Raw genomic sequence first — 23,402 nt, forward strand, 5'->3', positions numbered from 1 at the left:
AAGAAGATGTGTGCTGCATGTGAGGATCAAACTCAGGACCTTAAGATTATGAGACTGATAGGGAAACATACATGACGCAATTTGTTATGTTTGTGGTTTGAAATTGGCAAGTGTCTTCCGAATATGGATCATGATGCACTGAAAGTAGAGTGTTACATGCAAGTCCTTTCCAGAATGAATGATGACACTTAATCCAAACACACAAAAATCTCTGTCCATTCCAGAAAAAACTATGACACTTAAAACACACAAAAATCCCTGTGCCCCGTGTGAGGATCAAAAACACGACCATCAGATTATGAGACTGACACAGCTACATACATGACACGTGTTGTCATTTTTGCCATTTTAACTTGAAAGCTGTCTTTTGTCTTTCTTATATGGATCATAATGTAAGTAAGAGTGTTACATTTAGGTCATTTCCAAAAAGAACTATGATGTTAAAACATAGAAGAAGATGTGTGCTGCATGTGAGGATCAAACTCAGGACCTTAAGATTATGAGACTGATAGGGAAACATACATGACGCAACTTGTTATGTTTGTGGTTTGAAATTGGCAAGTGTCTTCCGAATATGGATCATGATGCACTGAAAGTAGAGTGTTACATGCAAGTCCTTTCCAGAATGAATGATGACACTTAATCCAAACACACAAAAATCCCTGTGCCCCGTGTGAGGATCAAAAGCACGACCATCAGATTATGAGACTGACACAGCTACATACATGACACGTGTTGTCATTTTTGCCATTTGAACTTGACAGCTGTCTTTTGACTTTCTTATATGGATCATAATGTAAGTAAGAGTGTTACATTTAGGTCATTTCCAAAAAGAACTATGATAGTTAAAACATAGAAAAAGATATGTGCTGCATGTGAGGATCAAACTCAGGACCTTTAGATTATGAGACTGATAGGGAAACATACATGATGCAATTTGTTATGTTTGTGGTTTGGTTTTGGCAAGCGTCTTCCGAATATGGATCATGATGCACTGAAAGTAATATTACATTCAGGTCCTTTCCAGAATGAATGATGAGACGTAATCCAAACACACAAAAATCCCTGTGCCCCGTGTGAGGATCAAAAACACGACCATCAGATTATGAGACTGACACAGCTACATACATGACACGTGTTGTCATTTTTGCCATTTTAACTTGAAAGCTGTCTTTTGTCTTTCTTATATGGATCATAATGTAAGTAAGAGTGTTACATTTAGGTAATTTCCAAAAAGAACTATGATGTTAAAACATAGAAGAAGATGTGTGCTGCATGTGAGGATCAAACTCAGGACCTTAAGATTATGAGACTGATAGGGAAACATACATGACGCAATTTGTTATGTTTGTGGTTTGGATTTGGCAAGCGTCTTCCGAATATGGATCATGATGCACTGAAAGTAATATTACATTCAGGTCCTTTCCAGAATGAATGATGAGACGTAATGCAAACACACAAAAAGCTGTGTGCCCCGTGTGAGGATCGAACTCACGACCTTCAGATTATGAGACTGACGCGCTACCTACTGCGCTAACGAGGCTACATGCATGACACATGATGTCATGTTTTATATTTAAAATTGACAAATGTCTTTTGTCTTCCAAATATGGATCACAGTGCACTGAAAGAAGAGTGCTACATTCAGGTCCATTCCAGAAAAAACTATGACACTTAAAACACACAAAAAGCTGTGTGCCCGTGTGAGGATCAAAAACACGACCATCAGATTATGAGACTGACACAGCTACATACATGACACGTGTTGTCATTTTTGCCATTTTAACTTGAAAGCTGTCTTTTGTCTTTCTTATATGGATCATAATGTAAGTAAGAGTGTTACATTTAGGTCATTTCCAAAAAGAACTATGATGTTAAAACATAGAAGAAGATGTGTGCTGCATGTGAGGATTGAACTCAGGACCTTTAGATTATGAGACTGATACGGAAACATACATGATGCAATTTGTTATGTTTGTGGTTTGGATTTGGCAAGCGTCTTCCGAATATGGATCATGATGCACTGAAAGTAATATTACATTCAGGTCCTTTCCAGAATGAATGATGAGACGTAATCCAAACACACAAAAAGCTGTGTGCCCCGTGTGAGGATCAAAAACACGACCATCAGATTATGAGACTGACACAGCTACATACATGACACGTGTTGTCATTTTTGCCATTTGAACTTGACAGCTGTCTTTTGACTTTCTTATATGGATCATAATGTAAGTAAGAGTGTTACATTTAGGTCATTTCCAAAAAGAACTATGATAGTTAAAACATAGAAAAAGATATGTGCTGCATGTGAGGATCAAACTCAGGACCTTTAGATTATGAGACTGATAGGGAAACATACATGATGCAATTTGTTATGTTTGTGGTTTGGTTTTGGCAAGCGTCTTCCGAATATGGATCATGATGCACTGAAAGTAATATTACATTCAGGTCCTTTCCAGAATGAATGATGAGACGTAATCCAAACACACAAAAATCCCTGTGCCCCGTGTGAGGATCAAAAACACGACCATCAGATTATGAGACTGACACAGCTACATACATGACACGTGTTGTCATTTTTGCCATTTTAACTTGAAAGCTGTCTTTTGTCTTTCTTATATGGATCATAATGTAAGTAAGAGTGTTACATTTAGGTCATTTCCAAAAAGAACTATGATGTTAAAACATAGAAGAAGATGTGTGCTGCATGTGAGGATCAAACTCAGGACCTTAAGATTATGAGACTGATAGGGAAACATACATGACGCAATTTGTTATGTTTGTGGTTTGAAATTGGCAAGTGTCTTCCGAATATGGATCATGATGCACTGAAAGTAGAGTGTTACATGCAAGTCCTTTCCAGAATGAATGATGACACTTTATCCAAACACACAAAAATCCCTGTGCCCCGTGTGAGGATCAAAAACACGACCATCAGATTATGAGACTGACACAGCTACATACATGACACGTGTTGTCATTTTTGCCATTTGAACTTGACAGCTGTCTTTTGACTTTCTTATATGGATCATAATGTAAGTAAGAGTGTTACATTTAGGTCATTTCCAAAAAGAACTATGATGTTAAAACATAGAAGAAGATGTGTGCTGCATGTGAGGATCAAACTCAGGACCTTAAGATTATGAGACTGATAGGGAAACATACATGACGCAATTTGTTATGTTTGTGGTTTGAAATTGGCAAGTGTCTTCCGAATATGGATCATGATGCACTGAAAGTAGAGTGTTACATGCAAGTCCTTTCCAGAATGAATGATGACACTTAATCCAAACACACAAAAATCCCTGTGCCCCGTGTGAGGATCAAAAACACGACCATCAGATTATGAGACTGACACAGCTACATACATGACACGTGTTGTCATTTTTGCCATTTGAACTTGACAGCTGTCTTTTGACTTTCTTATATGGATCATAATGTAAGTAAGAGTGTTACATTTAGGTCATTTCCAAAAAGAACTATGATAGTTAAAACATAGAAAAAGATGTGTGCTGCATGTGAGGATCAAACTCAGGACCTTTAGATTATGAGACTGATAGGGAAACATCCATGACGCAGTTTGTTATGTCTGTGGTTTGGATTTGGCAAGCGTCTTCCGAATATGGATCATGATGCACTGAAAGTAATATTACATTTTAATTCTTATACTAAAAGTAGTGTAAAGGGTGAGTGTAAGCAAGAATTATATAAATAAGGAAATACTAATGTTAACTTTTAATTAGAAAGATTAACAAAATAATTATCCAATAATATGTATTACTCTTTGTGCTTTAAAGTAAAAATAATATCATTATGCCAGAATATTTTATTCGAAGTATTCATTAGTTTCCTTTAGGAGGCGCTATTTGCCATACAAATAGAGCTGGGTGATAATGAAAGTATATTACAGAATGGGCCGGTAGGTATTTGCAATACATTTATGAATAAGTAAAATTGTGAATATCTTCTTTTATATAAAATAATAAAAAGAGCTGCGTTGGCCGGGAATCGAACCCGGGTCAACTGCTTGGAAGGCAGCTATGCTCACCACTATACCACCAACGCGTACACAAGCTACACAGACACTCTCAGTGCTGATGCTGCCCGGCGGAGAGTCGAGGTTCGGTTATGGCAGCCGTCCCATCTCGCCCAATCACAGTCTACCGCTAACAACAATTGAGCATAAAGAAGCCAATCGCAGCCCGTATCGCTACCAATAATTATTTTATTATGTAAATAGTCATACATATACTTAAATATAAACAGTATACTTAAATATATTACAAAATTACGTATACATTGTTATTCGCTAGATATAGAAAATAGTAGCATTACCCATGCTTAAAAACAAAAATGATATTTCCATGAAATGTTATTTTATTTAATCTTATGTTTTATTAAATTTGAAAAAATCTTGTAATACATAAGAATGTGAAGACATTGATATAACATTATATAAATCAAACCGCCACCGTATTTACCAAAAATATATTACAAGTGTATTTCTTATCATTTCACCTACACGACTTAATAATCATGAATGTACAAAACACACAACCTAATACCACGTAACCTGTAAATCGGGCGTCTGCCAATAAAGATAATTAGACTGAAGTCATCATTTTGTCTTGTATTAGAAACTCGTATTTAACTTACAAATAAAGGTGACTGTGTATAGGCTATATGTCTCCCTCAATTATAAGTTAGTGTAACGCAGCACGTTGACAGTTATAGTCAATAGTAATAGTAGACACGTCGTGTTGAGGTGCTTGTAGTTTAAAATACCTGAAGCTGTTCACTGCATTATTATCCTTGTAAAATATCATGCGAAATCCAATGGTAAACGCCTGCTGTAAATGTGGATTCACGGTGTAACCGGGGACTTTATTGTGTTCATACAATAATACAGTAATGAACGACTCGTAAAGAAATAATGTCAAACTGGCATTCAGTTCCGTTTTCTGGCTCATGATGAAGCGCGTCATGCATGTAGCCTCGTTAGCGCAGTAGGTAGCGCGTCAGTCTCATAATCTGAAGGTCGTGAGTTCGATCCTCACACGGGGCACACAGCTTTTGTGTGTTTGCGTTACGTCTCATCATTCTGGAAACAGGCAGCTGTCAGTCACGCTTTTGACACATCAACAGCGGAGAAGGGCGTCCGTTTGTTCCGCCTGTACGGAGTACACAGTTCGATCAGTTTTTCGCTCATATTCAATCTCGCCACTTTTATCTAACTAATTGTACTGATATACAGTTAATTTTCATTTTTTTACAAAATCAATACATTTTCATTCAAAATATAATAAAGAACAGACTGTGGCGTCAGGGAGATTAAATGAAAAACATTCTTGTCTAATATTACATACTGATTATTTTTTACCACATATGTCAGTATATCGATGCAGGAAACGAACTAATTGTATTTCTCAATACTACTCACAAACATTTTTATTATTACATATTTAAGCCTAGGCTGCTATTATCAACCATGTCACTTTATTGTAATGCGGGTGAGTACATCGACAAAAGCTGGTAAAAAAAAACAGAGGTTGCTTAAAAAACAACAACAAAAAAAACCCGTTTATAATTGTATTTTCAATCAGTTATTGTATTACAAGTAACAAACCGAAGTTAGAAGTAGTCTGAGATAGGACAACACATTTGAATCACTTTGTTGCAGTCCGTACCGGTTACACAGTTCCTCTATTACAGTGGGTGTTGTTTCTCATCACACTCATTAATGGTGTAAAATACTTTTAAGTGTTAAAGCCACACTCTTAAAATAGTTTATCTTAAGTAAAACCGAGGAAAAGGCACATTATTAATGTTGTCATTTCTTATTTGCTTTAATATCCACATTCATTTTAAAATGAATTGAAATTCAAGACTCAAACCTACAACCTTCCAGTGTTAATAAAGCACCTCAACCTGTGCGCCATCCTTCCACCTTTCTACCTCTTTCCCATATTGGCAGCACAACTGCGTTGACATCTGCACAATCGACTGATTCAAGGACTGCGCAGGGAGGGAGGGAGGGTTATTATGAGATCAGCCTGGGAAAGCCTGGACTCTTCCTAACTGGAGAGGCCAGAGAGCAGGGGTTAGGCCACTATGTTGAGCAGAGTGTTCTCCAGCATTCAGTATAATAGCTTTTCCTTAAGTGCCTTATTGACTTAAAAGTGCTGAAGTACTTTAAGCAACCCATTTAAACTCAAAAGACAAAAGAGTAAAACTAGGAGAATGTAGTTGTTTACTACAACTGTCCATTTGGGGGAAAATGTAAATCTGCCAGATCAGTGTTCAAATACATCAATTCTATTGACTAACACAACCTCTTGTGGTCTAAATACGGGTTTGCAACAATCTCCCATGAATCTGGGTTAACAGCGTGTTTCGTAGTGTTTCCTCCCTTGTCCTCCCATGGGCTACTGCAGGGGTGTGCGATTCCTGGGCTGCAGGAATTTCTGGATTTCATTCCATCTCACGGTTTGAAAATGGACTACAGGAAAGGGTCTAAATACTGCGTTGGAAAACAGAATGCTCACAATTCCACAAAGCACATGTTACAGCTGTAACAAACCCCTACGTTTTAACCACTCGGAGAAGCCCTCTACCTCCACCTGCTGGCAGGCTTGCGATAGACCAAACTTTTACAATCTGATCTGAGATCTGAGACGATGCCAACCGACTCTAGTTTCGTCTGTATTCTATAGCACACAGTTCAGGGTTTAGGAAGATGTGGGTAGTGTCTTTATATACAAAGCTAGCATGTTATTCTGGCAACTTATACTACATCAGACGCGAAGATGTTTGCAAACGTGTTGCAGAGGACAGTCACCGTACATCCCCTCGCCACCTGGCCGCGCAGGCGCATCCAATCCAACCGAATTTAGCCCCGCATACGTCAGCCTTGATTTGACGCAGCAAACCCAACCGCCCCGGTGTGGCTTTGAGCGCTTCAGAGCAGAGGCGTAGTGCTAGAAAGACCGGCACAGGACACAGAACCTCTTTCCATCTCACACCATTTTATCCGCGAATTAAAAAACAAAATGCGTTCTGATACAAAAGTATTAATACACTTCCGCGGTTGCCGACTTTTTTAAAATGAGTAGAAACACGCACACACTTTGCTCTGAAGCGGCGTTGTCACGCCACAGGTCTATATTGCGACTGGCCAATATCCTCTAATCTGATTGGCTATGACTTGATATGGAACCATCCAATAACCGAGAGCCGGTTTTCGCGGGAGACTTAGGCGAGTCTCACTGATTTTGCGACTGTGTGCTTCATGGCGCAGGCGCTGTTTGTATGTACATTATTACAAGCGGGATCACTTATTCACATCATATTATTTAAGACAAAACCCGAACAAACAAATATTTTAAATACATGTATTAATCATTTAAAATATTTCTCAGTGCCATACGGAATTTTTGCACATTAAAGGGGTTTTGATGTTACATTTTCTTGAGAAGACGTATTTACACTAAACATTTATAACAACAACAAACAACAACAATAATACATATAATAATAATAATAATAATAATAATAATAATAATAATAATAATAATAATAATAATGTGTATATATTTAACTCGTCATACAGTGCATAGACCCCACGATTAATTAAGAGTTGAAGTTGACACCCCAAGAACATAACCTAGTCCCATATTTGTACAAACTGGGAATTTACATTGAATTGACTACAGACTACAGAGATTTCTTGCAACTCAGTACATTACCAGTTCTAGTGGAATAAAACTCAGCTACTCAGGAGGCTGGGGGACCAGCACAGCTGATCTATGTCTTGGATAACAAGTGGAAAGACTTAATGGGCACAGTTACACCTACAGTAACAAATAAAAATAAATAATGATTATAAAAAATGGCCTACACTGCAAAACACGAAGAAAAACAGTTTGCAGTCTGGCAGGGTCTATTGGGAGAGGCCGGGCATCAGATGCAAGGAGGAGGATTTATGGTTTGGATTGAGATTTGTTTTCAGAACTGTTACATTCCGATATATTAATCCTTGCCTGTGCTGTCCCTAACTGCACACAGTAAACTTTCTCTGCATGTGCATGGAAACAGATTAGATATACACAAGCACAAAAAGGCACCCAATAAGCATTTGTTTCACTATTTTATGTTGGTACATTGATGGCTGTAAGGTACACACAACTGGGAGGGCTTGTCATGGTAATTCTGATGAATTAGGCAGAACATCATAGCTATCCACAAGAGCAATTGACTAGTTAGGGGGATTTGGGATTTTGTAATAGATAGCCTGGAAGGAGTCATTGTGATTTATGGTAGCAATATTTTGACTGTCTTTCTATGCTTTGGTTTTGAGTACTTTGATTAAACCTCATGAAAATAAAAATAACCAATCTGAAAGGAAAAATACTTTGTCAGTCATAAAGTAATCTGCATCTTTGGAAGTACATTTTATTGTATTTTAAACATACAACTGTTAAAGAGTAGTGTGTGTGTTTGTTGCAGTACAGATACACATACATACATACATATTATAACTACCTTTTATATTTTACAGTGTGCTATACACATGGATGACAATAACAACAATAAAATAATAATAAATAAATAAATAATTTAGTTAGTTAAAATACAAAACACGCCACAGCCTAAAGCAAAATATAATATCTCAGAGCGCTGTGTACTTCATGCTAACAATTCTGAAACCTAATGGAAATACAGAAAAAAAGCATTTGAAAATGCATTCTTTAGACATTGTTTCAGTGCTATGAAGATGTATTCAACATATCAGGTCTGTATCAAGGAATCATGGAATTAGGACTCCCTGGGGAAAAACAGGGAGAAATATTCTGTTTAGTTGTGCCTCAGTTATGGAAAGTATGGACATTTCATTTTTTTTTAAGTTTTTCTTCTTGGTTAGAGATTAAGTTAAAACAGTCAGTCTGCACAGTTACATTCCAAACATTATGAACTTGGGTCTCATTTTGATGCGCTGGTATCAGCACTTTCATCTGAAGAGCATTTTATTTCTGAATGGTTGAGGAGAAAATTGTTTTGGGGCTTCAGAGAAATCCAGCATTGATAAAACATAAACCCAGTCTCCTGTACTGCATATTTTTGTTTGTTTGCTCCCTTCCTTCATATTAGTTATTTAAATTGACTCTCTCAATCAACCATGAAGCCAGATGGGGAGGTGACTTTCTAAGAGAATAAGCAGTGCTAGCAATTAGCCAACCTGGACATATTTGGAACTCAGTGAGAGATGATTTGTTGTCCACACAAAGGATGCGGAAATGGAAACAATATCAAGCCTTGCACAAAAGGTTCTATTTCAATGATCTGAGGTTTCAAAATGTAACTTCCATTTTGTTCTTAATTTAAAGATGTTTAAATTGTGTGAATATACCCATTTAGAAATAAACTTAAATGCTTAAGCATTTCAGCAGTTCTAATTCTTTTCCCATGTCTTTTTCATCACTTTCTGAAGAACCCCCTTCATGAAAATATACGCACTCTGTATCCATTGAGAATATAAGTCTGTCCCTAAATTATTGTTTTCCTTTCCATAATGTATTTGTGGAACTTGAAGAGAGGATATCTGTCAATGGCAATCCATATCTGGAAAATCTTGAAATTAATTAAAAATATTGAATTAATTAATTTAAGACTTTAATGTTCTACAGACAGAAAACGTTTGAGTTAGAAACACATAAAACAAAACAAAAATAAAATAATGGAAAACAAACCTGTCCCAAGTATGTCTTTCAATTTTTACTGCTTCTTTCAAGCAGTGAACCTTAGTATTACATCAGTTAGTGGTGGTGTATTTAGCATAATTACTCATCCACAATGCACCAAAATTGCACTGGGCATTAGATTATTGATTAAGCATCCATTAACTAATCAAGGAGAGAAATGCACAAAGCTTGTTACTCAAAGAGGCTGCAGGACTTGGTCACATGTAAAGCCATAATAATAGAGATTCATGTCTTCCAGTTCAATTGTTATGATGTAGTCATGCAATTGGTAATGTCGTTTTTCCACCTTTGTGCTTTATTTTGTAGAGACACAAAAAGGAACTGTTGCCTTGATCAGGACAAACTGTCTTTGCAACTTGGTAGTTTGATCACGCGTTTTTTTTTAGGTTTTTTTTTTTTAGGCCAGTTGGCACTGGGCAAGGGAGCTCCTTTGGGGGCAAATCCTTGATTACAGACTCTCAGTGAGTGAAGCCATCTCTCACACAAATCTGCAGACGCTGGATAATCAGCATAAAACACCAAAGCCACAAACAGGATTGCAAAACCAAGAAATAAACAGGAATCTAATCAGTTCCTATACTTATCCCCAACACCCCCTTTCCCCCTCCTCCTCCTCGCCACACTCACCCATATCCAGGCAGCACTTTGAAGAAACCTACAGTCTGACTGCTGTACTTTATCCTAGTAACACTACTATGAATTAACATGAAAAATACATGCTAGAAAAACGTACTTTTCTACTCAAAAGAAAATATTGCATGGTCTATCAGTATCTAACAAACAAAAGACAAACGACTAAATACAACTTGCACATTTGCGCACACTTGTGGGTTTTCTTTCTAAGTCCGGGCAAATGCATTTTCCACTTATTAGCATCTTTTTCTCATAAACTGCTCGGTTGTGGTTGACAAAATAAAAACAATTTGAGAAGGAGATAAAAAGTAATTGCTCTGCACTTTAAGTGTTTCATCAGTGTTTCATAAAATCGTGCGTGTCCTCTGATAGGACGTGAATCTGTATCAGTCTATTATGTATTATTTTACAGAATACGCTAACTACGGGACAGCTGTGGGCTTGCTCTAGGAGTGAGTGCCGCTTTAAAGGCGAGTTCCCGACTGTCAAACTAATTATAGAGGAAGCCAATAATCTCAGCTGCTCGTATGCAAACTCTTGCAGGAGGGAGAGAGAGAGAGAGAGAGAGAGAGAGAGAGAGCTGGGAAGCATGCACGCAGGAGGCGAGTGGACTCTGTCTGAGCAGTAGCACCGGGACTGCGAGGGGACTGGGTCTCTACAGTTGTCTCTCGCTTCAGTTCTCGACCCACTTTCTGCGTATTTCTCACTGAGAACACTGTGCACCCGGTCCAAGTCAAGAATGTGAGAATAGTCCCCAGGCGAATTGACTTACTGAGCCACTCTCTTATTTATTGATACTTAATTGGATCTTTTCCCCTGCGTCTCCACTTCGGTCCGGTCCGACGGGGGTCCACAGTCCGGAGTGCCGCACTGAGATGGTGCAATGTCCCGCGGAAGGCTCCCACGCGCTGTCTCGTGCTGGATGGTGGTCGCGCTCGCGCTGCTGGCGCGGGGGTCCGGCGCGAGAGCCCCCAGCTGCCACGAAGTGAAGACGGCCTTCCAGCTGCGCCAGATCGGGCCCCTCAAATGGGTCCCTGAGAGCCCGGGAGCAGGTCAGAGTTCGCCAAGTTACCCGTTTCGTTCACCTGTACCAATGGCGTTTTTTGGGTCAAGCTCTGGAGTTGAAACTGTGCACGGTACCCAGGGTCAGACACCTGCAGCCCGATTTTTCCAGATTGTAGCAGTGTTTTGTATCCGATGCACCCAGCAGCTGTGACAGAGTAACCTCGGAATAATGATCAAATTAAGTATCTTTGCAGTTATCTGTGCTGTATTATATTGTTATGATGCATTTATGTATTTTTTGGCATTTAGTGCGACTTACAGGTTACAAGAGCAATACAAAAGTGCAACAGTGCATTCAAAAATATCAAATCAAGCACAATGCAATAACAGTTTAAAAATGACAAAAGTGCATTGGTCTAATAAACAGTTAATATCAAATACAATATATACCTGCTGCACCTACGCTAACTACATGTTGAATTACACACCACTGCTTAAACATTATTATTATTATTATTATTATTATTATTATTATTATTATTATTATTATTATTATTAGTAGTAGTAGTAGTAGTAGTAGTATTAGTAGTATTATTGTACAAATAATATTAGTATTATTCGTTGTTTTTTAATTTATTATTGTAAATAATTTATGTATGTATATAAACACACGCAACAGTAAAATAAAAACAAAATGTCATAAAAATCTGTTGTACACAATATATATATACACACACACACACACACACACACACACACACACACTATAACTTTAAAACGTAGGTGCAACTGATGTTCTTTATGATTGACAAGAAAATCATGAAGTTTTTATTTGAAGCCCGTTTCATCCAACCATTTTCTTAAGATTATTTAGGTGACATGTTTGCAGCAGCCCGGACGCGTCCAAGAGATATGCTAAAGTTTCGGTATTTATTGCAGTATTTCTATTCATGCAGGCACAGAGTCTATGGCTGCGCTTCTTAGACTGCACACTTTGAATGGGACAGTGATATTGCAGGCAGTGGGGCAGTTAGGACAGAGACACATGACTGCGCAGACGAGCGGTGTTAAAAGGACACTCGCTGACCTCATCTTTTCGATATACCTTTCAGTTGAACACGCACACTTTATGGGCAGCACATTACAGTCAAACAGGAGGCTATTTAAGTACAAGTGACAGTGGGCTGTTAGTAATTTTAAGCATACAGGACTACCCTGTTATTTCATGTTGATGGGGCCAGTTTTCTGAACAGTTTTGAAATCGCATACCCACCCTTCACCGAGCCAGAAAGGGTTGCCTGAAGTAAACAAGAAACCGTTTAGATGTGGTCATAATGGGAGATGGTGATATTGGGGAACAACGTTCAGCCAAATTCCCAAGACATTCTGCATGTGTCTTTTTGGGAGGAAAATATGTAGCCCCTTCTGTCTAACAGTGATAAATGAAAACATAAGAAAGAGTAAGAGCCAATATTACCAATCACATTGCCAAATTCCCAGAATCGTGTGGTTTAAACACACAGACAGTACCAACCTCAGTCACCTTGTGCAGCTCAAGCAGATACAATTGAGTCCCCTACGATAAGACGTGACATTTTAAAACTGTAATAACTTGAATAGCAATGACAGTCTGAAACATTACATTATTTGACACTCTTATCCAGGGTGACTTACATTTGTACCAGTTTACTGGAGCAATAGAAGTGAAGTACCTTGCTCAAGGGTACAACAGCACTGCCCCACCAGGGTTTTAAACCCACAACCTTCCAGTTATGAGTCCAAAGCCCTAACCACTACTCCACAGAAACATTTATTGTTAGATGTTTTTCCATTTTTGTGTGAATTTTCCATGTCTCACTTTGTTGGCATACTCTATATAGACATATGTGACTGCTTAACCCCATAGACTGGAACATAAATGTCTTACGGCCAAGGACAGACGCAGACACAGAAACGCAGAAAGTCGGAATGTCACCTGCAAAAAGAGATCACTAGCTCTTCAAAAATATTTGATTTAGGTCAGTCTGTTTTTCTTGTCTCTTCAGTATCCTTAATGACCACAAAAGACATTAACAAAGCACTTCACCCTTAAATAGAACAGTCTCATTCACAAGGAGTCTTTTGGGGATACTCTATAGTCCTACCTGTGCAGTTGACATCCTAAATCTTCAGGAATAACATTTCCCCCTGGAATTATTTTTCGTCCAGAGACATTTTAGGATATTGAAGTGCAGTAAAGGAAACAACCACATGAGTTAAAACCTGAAAGCAAACCAGAAGACCCCAGTGACCTTGAGGACTGAAGTGTAGGACCTGTGATTTAGGGTTGAGCATGTTGACATGATTTAAAAACCCTCTCTGGAGGCTTGTGGCTGAAAAGTGAATGAGGTGGTTATTGCATTGCCAACAGCAATCTCACAGACTCCCTTTTCTCTGTGTGGTTTGGCCCCAACTCCGAACTGTATGTATGCGGTAATGTAAAATATTTTGTTTTCTTCTTTTTCCTTTTTTATTTTTTTCGCTAAATGCTATAAAAAGAGAAACTGGAAACGAGATATCAAATATTCCAAGCATTTTACAATAAACAAAGCCCATGACCCTTTTGTTGCCCATTAAAACTTAATCACTTAATCTTAAATCAGTCAATCACCATAAAGAAATGTGGAAAACCTTTTTTTTTTGTTTTTTTGTTTTACGATTTCAGAGTATTGTTCTTAGGACGGTGTTCAGAAGACACTGACCAAAAGGATAAACAGACAATGCACATAGTCTTTTATGAGATTTTGTGAATCTGCAGGTGTCTCAGTCAAGCTCTTCTCACAATGGTTTTCTATGCATTTCACACCCTTAAAATAACTTAAGCTCTGTCACAGCATACCATCTTAAAATATGTGAAGATAGTTGATATAAACTTCAATCAGCTCATGGATTGTTTTGACTAATTTTATACTTATTTGGATAAGTGGCTGTTCGATGTGGAGTTCATTGGCTCATGCAGAGCTCTTTTGTCTCTCTTCCAGGATCATTTTGACACTTTCTGAGTTGTTAAAACTTGACATAACTTAGTGATTAAGACGGCAGACAGAGTGAACCTTACGACTGAGACATTCCAAGACATTGCTTTGATTAGTGTATTGAGACCAGTATCAAGAAAATTATTTTCAATTAAGGCAAAATATAGTACCATGCCCTATTACCTTACATTGAGATGACACCCTGATAAACTATATCTCTCAGTTTGTTGTTAAAGCATTTGACAGGTTTTGGTTTTAATCAGTCAAGTGTACTTTGACCCCCAACTAAAAAAGACTGATAAGTAAGAGATTTAATCTATTTAGCCTAATCTTAGTTGTGTTTAATCATTGTGAGTTACTTTACTCCTTTAATAGCATTTGATAAACAATTATCCACAACTTTACATGTATCATCAGCCACATAAATAACGTAAGGTATCATAAGTAAAAAAAAAAAAAAAAAAAAAAACAGGAATAAAACATCACATCAACATCACTTCAGCCTTAAGATAACATTATTATTATTATTATTTTAAAGTTTACACACTCAAAACAATTTAGTCAGATCTGAAGTGAGAAGTTTTCAAAGCACTTTACATTCTGCCCATGTGGACAAACCAGCCCACAGTTGGACAAGATGGCAGCCCGCTGGAGGGAGCTTGGTCGGTCTGCCTGGTAAAAATGTACAGTGCACTGAATCATCAAAACCTCCAGAGCTCGCCAGCAGACCCAGGAACGCGCTGTGTGCTCCTGCGGCTCCTCGCATTCCCCTTTCGTTGCATCTCGACCACTGTGCGCGGCCTGTAATCCTCTTTTTATTTTTCCTGCTGCAACAAAACACACACAGATCGGCCAGTCTCTGACACTGTCCAACTGCGTCTGCCTCGGCAGACCTCTGAAGACAGGTCCTGCTCAGACAGCTAATTTATCATCCACGTATTGCTTTTACATGTTTGTTTCTTTTTTGCAATCGTCAAGGGGTTGCCTCGGTTAAGCTTTCCCTTTTAAGTTCTGCCTTGAGGACCAGGGGGTGATTTTCCAGCCATTTCAGATCAAATGCCAAGCAAAGCAGCTCTGATTCGGAGCGCTGAAACACAAGTCCGTTCAAAAAGTCATTTCTAATTTGCTGATGTGCCGGCGGATGGTGAGGGGGGGGGGGGGTTCAGACCGGAGGAACAGTGAGTCTTTGCTCGACTGCATTTACATTTTCTTGGATCCAAAAGGGGAGGTCATCAAGTCTTGCATTTCCCAATGAAGAACCCAAAGACTGCTGCTGGGTTGTGAAAAGCTGTTGGCTAGTGTTAAATAAGAACCAAACTTTGCGATTTGAATAGAGCAGCTGAACTGACATTGGTCAACCGTCCAAGAGGTGCTTTTCAACACACCAGTGGCTTACTCCACTCTCAGTTCGCCAGGGGTCCATCCATTTTCAACAACACTCCAGTCCATTGCAGGGCAGCACACATATACACAAGTGCCAGGCAATTTAGAGTAGCCAATCGGCTTAAGCAGCATGTCTTTTGGGATATGGGAGGAAACCGGAGCACCTGGGGGAAACTCACATGGCCACAGGGAGAACATGCATGATGTAGTTAACATTTCTGCACAGCACCCCGTTTGTCCGAGCAGTAATCAACCTTTGGATTTCTCATTGACACCCTGTCTAACAACCAGCTAAACCTACCAGACACACACAATGGCAAAGATTGGTAATTGTATGGCTTTATTGTGGTATTGAGAAAGGCTTTGACACACTGACGTAACAAGAGGCAACACAAACAGCACACAGGGATTTCAATGAATCTGGAGTGGCTGATAGATTGGAGTCCTATGTGATTAGTAAATGCGATGTATTGATCGGGTGAGATCTGGATGAGGCGTGCTGTAGTGCTGGGCCACTCTTTCAGATGAATAAACATAATTTGCAGCATCAAACAGATACTATTGTGGTAGGTTCGTTTTTGTAATACATATTAATTTGTTTACATTTTTTAAAATATATATTATATTTTTATAATATGTATTTTTTAAATGCACACCTTACAATTATTCAGTGGTTTAAAATATTCAGTGGTCAAACTTACAGCCCTGACTGATACTTGTGTGATTTGTACCTGGTCAATGAAGTCACGTAGTCTCCAGCTCACAAATGCTTCCCATAACCTCCTCACTTAACTGGACGAAAGGCGATGCAGTCAGAGTGTGCAAAGATTAAAAACTTTCTCATGAAACATTGGATACATTAAATCCATTCAAAATAATCAGCTACTTAAGGATAGACTAGCCATCTTAGTAATTCTATCTTGATAAGAATTGTATTTATGTTTTATAGATTTAAAATGACATACTGTGTGTGCCCTTTTTAGCCACCCAGCCCTCCCTCATGGATTTCAAATGAATGTATTTCTCGTCTGTCTCCCTGCCTGTCTCCCTCTGTATTAAAAAAGAATCTAATCAATACTATAAGCTTGCTTATTCCCTTATTATTTTGAAAGGCTTCACTTCTCAGATGCCTAGCCAAATACACCATATAGAAATGAAATGCTGATGTTTTGTGAATCTTATCCTAAGGTAGTCCCCCTATATAACTTATGCAACTGTTAGACTGTTAGAATTAGGTCAGAATCAAATCAAAAAGTGCAACACATTTGCTTTTAAAAAACACAAACCGACTGTTTTGTTGTTGTGTTGACTGGGTTTGTAGTTTACACTGGGGTAGAGTGTTAATTTTGATTCTTTTAGGTTTTAAATACAGGATCTATCACAGTCTCTTTGTACTTTATTCAAATAATCTTTACATTCTTTAAAAAATATCCATAACAGTGTCAGTGGCATCTTTAACGTTACGGTTTTATTTACAGGCATTGAACCCACATGATTCTAATTGTGTATCCCCTCTACACAAAAAAACATACAAACGAAACACTAGCTCATCTCAAAAGTGTGTGATTTGCACATTATGGCTTTGCAGCATCAAGGCACTGAAACACTGTAACCCAAGTGGATTGCGATATTATGGCGTGAGTGGACTCCTCTGAGGGCTAAATAAGGCATGCTGAATCCGTGTACTGTAGTGTGTGAGTCGAGGCCTGAGCTTCAACAGGTGACGAGATCAAGAGTTTTGTGAAATACCCCTCCGTTACAGTCTGCTTCGCCATGTCTATTGGGACCCCTGCCCTGCTCTCACTGGTATAATCCTGTCTTAGAGAAATCTGCTTAGGTGTCTGGGTGACTTCTTTACCATAGCATTATCACTGGATTGCCAAAGTAACATGTGCGGGTGTGTTTACTCACTTTTAGTTAAAAGTAAGAAAAGTACGTAATTTTCTGCTGCAAAAGTAATATGAAGGCAGAATAAACTAAAATATTTAAAGGGCGCAGGGTAATAAAACTTGCGTGACACAATTTGAGTTTGTGTGTGGGATTTACCACCACCAACCTGCACACTCAAGCGACCCTTTAAGTCTGTCTTCTGTACAACAGGCACACAAACCACGCAGACCAGTTTATTTTAATATCCCTTCATTCACATAGGGAGGAAGCTGTCCAAATTTGAATATATTGTCGAAGCATATGAGGGCGAGAAAGCTGCTCTCAGTGATTGGGGGGGGGGGGGGGGTGGGTATTGAGTGAGTGAATGCTTTCAGAATATCATCTGTAGGTGCAGAGAAGAGACACAGACACAAACAGTGTGACAAAGACAAGGCAGTGATGTAAATCGTGTTTTCATCAGCATTTCAAGCAGAGTAAAAGTGAAGAAAAGAAAGAGAAAAGAAAGGAAATGCACTCAAGACCTGGGCTTTAAGACTTAATGAGGTAAACAGAGTAACCTCAAGAATTGTGCTCACTCTAATGTCCCTTCTGTACCAAGTACATGGTGGCAGGGGGAGGTATCAAAGGTTAAAAGCTTAAGAAATGAAAAAGAAAGGCAGTATCTAACTCGTTAACTTGCACATGTGTGTGTGGATTAAGACACAGAGTTTTGTGTTGATGTCCAAATAGAGTTTTCCAACCCCGTGCTTGTGTTCCAGACCAGACAATTTGAGCAACAAGTGGCTGGGCTGAATAATGAGTAACCTTCGTAATGAGAGAGCTGGCCAAGTAATGCAGGGCGACATCCGACTTCAAATGCAGCCATTAGTTCGAAACGCCAATTAGATCCAAAAGTGTTTTCTTACCTGTGTGAAAGAAAATTAGAGAATTAGACTGTCACTTTGCAATTGTCTGGTAAGTAATGTAATTAGCAGGCAGTAACGGGAGGCTTGTTTACACCCTGCTGTGTTTTAATTGGGCCCGGTCTGGGGCATTAGAGAGGCTGCTTTGCCTGGGGTCTGGAGTCTGTTTCAGATGACATTAGGACAGAAAGACGTGAGTTATACAACCAGTGTAATTACAGTGGAGAGACTATTTCTTTCTTCTTTAGGGACATTTGTAATTTGGGGCCAGCAATGCAGTTTTTATATTTGTATATACTATATGTACAGTGGGGGAAAAAAGTATTTGATCCCCTGCTGATTTTGTACGTTTGCCCACTGACAAAGAAATGATCAGTCTATAATTTTAATGGTAGGTGTATTTTAACAGTGAGAGACAGAATTACAGCAAAATAATCCAGAAAAACGCATTTCAAAAAAGTTATACATTGATTTGCATGTTAATGAGGGAAATAAGTATTTGATCCCCTATCAATCAGCAAGATTTCTGGCTCCCAGGTGTCTTTTATACAGGTAACGAACTGAGATTAGGAGCACTCTCTTAAAGGATGAGATCAAGCTCTTTGGCATCAACTCAACTCGCCGTGTTTGGAGGAGGAGGAATGACCCCAAGAACACCATCCCCACCGTCAAACATGGAGGTGGAAACATTGTGCTTTGGGGGTGTTTTTCTGCTAAGGGGACAGGACAACTGCATGGACGGGGCCATGTACCGTCAAATCTTGGGTGAGAACCTCCTTCCCTCAGCCAGGGCATTGAAAATGGGTCGTGGATGGGTATTCCAGCATGACAATGACCCATAACACACAGCCAAGGCAACAAAGGAGTGGCTCAAGAAGAAGCACATTAAGGTCCTGGAGTGGCCTAGCCAGTCTCCAGACCTTAATCCCATAGAAAATCTGTGGAGGGAGCTGAAGGTTCGAGTTGCCAAACGTCAGCCTCGAAACCTTAATGACTTGGAGAGGATCTGCAAAGAGGAGTGGGACTAAATCCCTCCGGAGATGTGTGCAAACCTGGTGGCCAACTACAAGAAACGTCTGACCTCTGTGATTGCCAACAAGGGTTTTGCCACCAAGTACTAAGTCGAAGGGGTCAAATACTTATTTCACTCATTAACATGCAAATCAATTTATAACTTTTTTGAAATGCGTTTTTCTGGATTTTTTTGTTGTTATTCTGTCTCTCACTGTTAAAATACACCTACCATTAAAATTATAGACTGATAATTTATTTGTCAGTGGGCAAACGTACAAAATCAGCAGGGGATCAAATACTTTTTGCCCCCACTGTATATATATATATATACACACTCACCTAAAGGATTATTAGGAACACCTGTTCAATTTCTCATTAATGCAATTATCTAATCAACCAATCACATGGCAGTTGCTTCAATGCATTTAGGGGTGTGGTCCTGGTCAAGACAATCTCCTGAACTCCAAACTGAATGTCTGAATGGGAAAGAAAGGTGATTTAAGCAATTTTGAGCGTGGCATGATTGTTGGTGCCAGACGGGCCGGTCTGAGTATTTCACAATCTTCTCAGTTACTGGGATTTTCACGCACAACCATTTCTAGGGTTTACAAAGAATGGTGTGAAAAGGGAAAAACATCCAGTATGCGGCAGTCCTGTGGGCGAAAATGCCTTGTTGATGCTAGAGGTCAGAGGAGAATGGGCCGACTGATTCAAGCTGATAGAAGAGCAACTTTGACTGAAATAACCACTCGTTACAACCGAGGTATGCAGCAAAGCATTTGTGAAGCCACAACACGTACAACCTTGAGGCGGATGGGCTACAACAGCAGAAGACCCCACCGGGTACCACTCATCTCCACTACAAATAGGAAAAAGAGGCTACAATTTGCACAAGCTCACCAAAATTGGACAGTTGAAGACTGGAAAAATGTTGCCTGGTCTGATGAGTCTCGATTTCTGTTGAGACATTCAGATGGTAGAGTCAGAATTTGGCGTAAACAGAATGAGAACATGGATCCATCATGCCTTGTTACCACTGTGCAGGCTGGTGGTGGTGGTGTAATGGTGTGGGGGATGTTTTCTTGGCACACTTTAGGCCCCTTAGTGCCAATTGGGCATCGTTTAAATGCCACGGCCTACCTGAGCATTGTTTCTGACCATGTCCATCCCTTTATGACCACCATGTACCCATCCTCTGATGGCTACTTCCAGCAGGATAATGCACCATGTCACAAAGGTCGAATCATTTCAAATTGGTTTCTTGAACATGACAATGAGTTCACTGTACTAAACTGGCCCCCACAGTCACCAGATCTCAACCCAATAGAGCATCTTTGGGATGTGGTGGAACGGGAGCTTCGTGCCCTGGATTTGCATCCCACAAATCTCCATCAACTGCAAGATGCTATCCTATCAATATGGGCCAACATTTCTAAAGAATGCTTTCAGCACCTTGTTGAATCAATGCCACGTAGAATTAAGGCAGTTCTGAAGGCGAAAGGGGGTCAAACACAGTATTAGTATGGTGTTCCTAATAATCCTTTAGGTGAGTGTATATATATCAAGTGTCCAGTTGATTTTACAAAGGTGTTCAGTGCAGTTTTGTGTCACTTCAGATACATTCTAGCTAATTTTGTGAAACTATAAAGTGATGTATTCATTTTTTGGTTTTGGTTTTCATAACAATTGTGACTCCATCTATATTCACCCCTTTCTTTTTCTTTCTTTCTTTCTTTCTTTCCTTTGTTCCTCCCTTTGTTCATTCATTCTTTCTGTCTTTCTCTTTCTTTCTTTCTTTCTTTCTTTCTTTCTTTCTGTCCTTTGCATTCATCCTTATTCAGGGTGATCATCATGATCACTAATAACAATATAAACATGAATTGTGCAATAATACACATTTCCATAATGTACAATACAATGTAACACAAACACGTTGTATAGTGAAACAAAACTACAGGATACAACAACTACAGGAAATTACAGGAAATAGTGAGCATGCATTATATTAATAATAATAATAATAATAATAATAATAATAATAATAATAATTAGACTAATATTTAGAAGAAGGGTGTGTAAAAAGTTACATATTATAAATGTTAACCAAGGGAGGTATGCTTCTGATATAACAAATTATATACAATATTTATACAACCCAACCAGGAAATTTCCCAGCTCGTGAGTATGGTTCCCAACATACGGGAATCCTGATCTAGCTAATGTAGTTGTCTGTCTTGCAGGCCAAGTGTCTATTTTGGTCTGACTTTCCCTTGTTCCCAGCTCATAGTGTTGAGCTGGATTCCGATTCGAGTCCCGACGTATTAGTTTTGTATCCGAGACGGTTTGAAGTCCGGAGCCTGGGAGTGAAGGGACATAGGTCAGCTATGACTTCACTGCGAAAGGATGAGCACAGCTGGGGCTCAAGCACCGTTTTGCTGGGTAATTAAGCGACAGCAATGCGATGCTAAGGCAGATCAAGAGAGCAGGGCCTATTGTGTTTCAGGGACTGATTTGGAAAAGGAGGCACAAGTCACCGGGGACACAGGGACCCACAAGGGCTCACGTTTCATAGCTCGCAGTATGTTATCTAATGAAAACCCAGGCTGAGGACTAGGCACCATAATTGAGTGGCTAGGGAATGAGTAGTAGGGAGAGACTAGTGGGCTTCTTCAGGGACAAATGCTCCAAAGTCCTTGTGTATCTTTTCTTTAGATCTATCAAGAAAATTCAAATGTCACGTGTTTTGTTTTTGCTGAATTCTTTCAGGTAAAGAAAAGATCCCCTGTGATCAATGTTTGTGATGTATGGAAGATGTTGGTGTGTTGCTTTAAGTACACATTACATTCATCTGCAGATCGAATGGCCCCTCACTCTTTTTCTCACCGTCTCCCTCTTCTTCTTCCAGACTTGGATCTGCAGATCTGCAAACACAAAGGGCCCACCTGCTGCACGCGCAAGATGGAGGAGAGCTACCAGGTGGCCGTGCGCCGAGAGACCCTGCAGAACGTCCGCTCCTACAGCTTCGAGCTCAAGTACCTCATCGTGGGCCACGCCACGGCCTTCCAAGGTGAGGACACTGGGCTCTGGGCTCTTGATCTACGGACGAGTCGGCCGCGCTGAGCTTCATCCCAATCACCGCTCTCTTGTCACACGATCCCAGTGCTCGAGTTCATTCCAGCTCCTAACAACTTAATAGAATCAGTTACCATTCTGAACCTCTTGCAGTGCATTTAAGCTCCCAGGCCTCTGATCGTTTAAAGCTGCCCGTCTCTCACACTGTACTAGCAACGTATGAAATGGCTAGAGTGACAGCCTTTCACTTCCTGGAGGCAATGAAAGGCTTTCTCTGCCAGGCTTTAATTCTTTAAGTAATTCAGCTACCTGTTTGGAGCAGGTTATGCAATTCCCTTTCTGAATGTCCTGTATTCACCACAGATTTAATCAAAGCTGCCTTCAGTGACTATTACTCTCCGAAGCAGCTTTGGTGGGTCAAGTGAGTGGCTCTTCGTAACTCCCTTGGCTGAGCATTCACAGATACAATAGTGTCACAACCGATGAGAGAACAACAGTGGAAGAGGTTTCCACAACGTATTGTCGTTTTCCACCTGGGCGTTTTGGTTCTCCCTAGTAGGTGATAGCACTTCTCAAATGAGAATCTGGTGGTAAGGGACCCTTTGAGACTCTCTGCCCCTTTCCTTTCTAGTTCCAGATGAGTTTCCTTGGAAAATTGTTTTGTTCATGGCAGATCTCAACCAGTTGGGTAAAAGGATTGCAACATGCAGACCCAGTTAATCTGCATTGGT

The 23,402-nt window shown here is 39.5% G+C and overlaps 1 protein-coding gene and 3 non-coding genes across 5 annotated transcripts in view; 2 read left to right on the plus strand and 2 right to left on the minus strand.

The window, feature by feature from the left end:
• Nucleotides 1-1,470: 1,470 nt before the first annotated feature.
• Nucleotides 1,471-1,543, minus strand: trnam-cau (transfer RNA methionine (anticodon CAU)). The gene has a single exon. It is a non-coding gene; the product is annotated as a tRNA-Met (tRNA).
• A 2,450-nt stretch (nt 1,544-3,993) lies between these two features.
• Nucleotides 3,994-4,065, minus strand: trnag-ucc (transfer RNA glycine (anticodon UCC)). Its single transcript has one exon. It is a non-coding gene; the product is annotated as a tRNA-Gly (tRNA).
• Nucleotides 4,066-4,992: 927 nt separating this feature from the next.
• Nucleotides 4,993-5,065, plus strand: trnam-cau (transfer RNA methionine (anticodon CAU)). The gene has a single exon. It is a non-coding gene; the product is annotated as a tRNA-Met (tRNA).
• Nucleotides 5,066-10,908: 5,843 nt separating this feature from the next.
• The window catches only part of LOC136753555 (glypican-5), a 150,200-nt gene continuing 137,706 nt past the window's right edge, over nt 10,909-23,402 (plus strand). Inside the window, exons 1-2 of one of the 2 annotated variants that reach the window (XM_066709777.1) lie at nt 10,909-11,443; nt 22,505-22,666. In XM_066709777.1, the coding sequence (XP_066565874.1) occupies nt 11,275-11,443; nt 22,505-22,666 (331 nt within the window). In that variant the 5' untranslated portion in view covers nt 10,909-11,274. The remainder of the gene's footprint in view (nt 11,444-22,504; nt 22,667-23,402) is intronic. The other variant, XM_066709776.1, reaches the window with a different exon arrangement.

Source organism: Amia ocellicauda, chromosome 7 (assembly GCF_036373705.1).
Source record: "Amia ocellicauda isolate fAmiCal2 chromosome 7, fAmiCal2.hap1, whole genome shotgun sequence".
Lineage (NCBI taxonomy): Eukaryota > Metazoa > Chordata > Actinopteri > Amiiformes > Amiidae > Amia > Amia ocellicauda.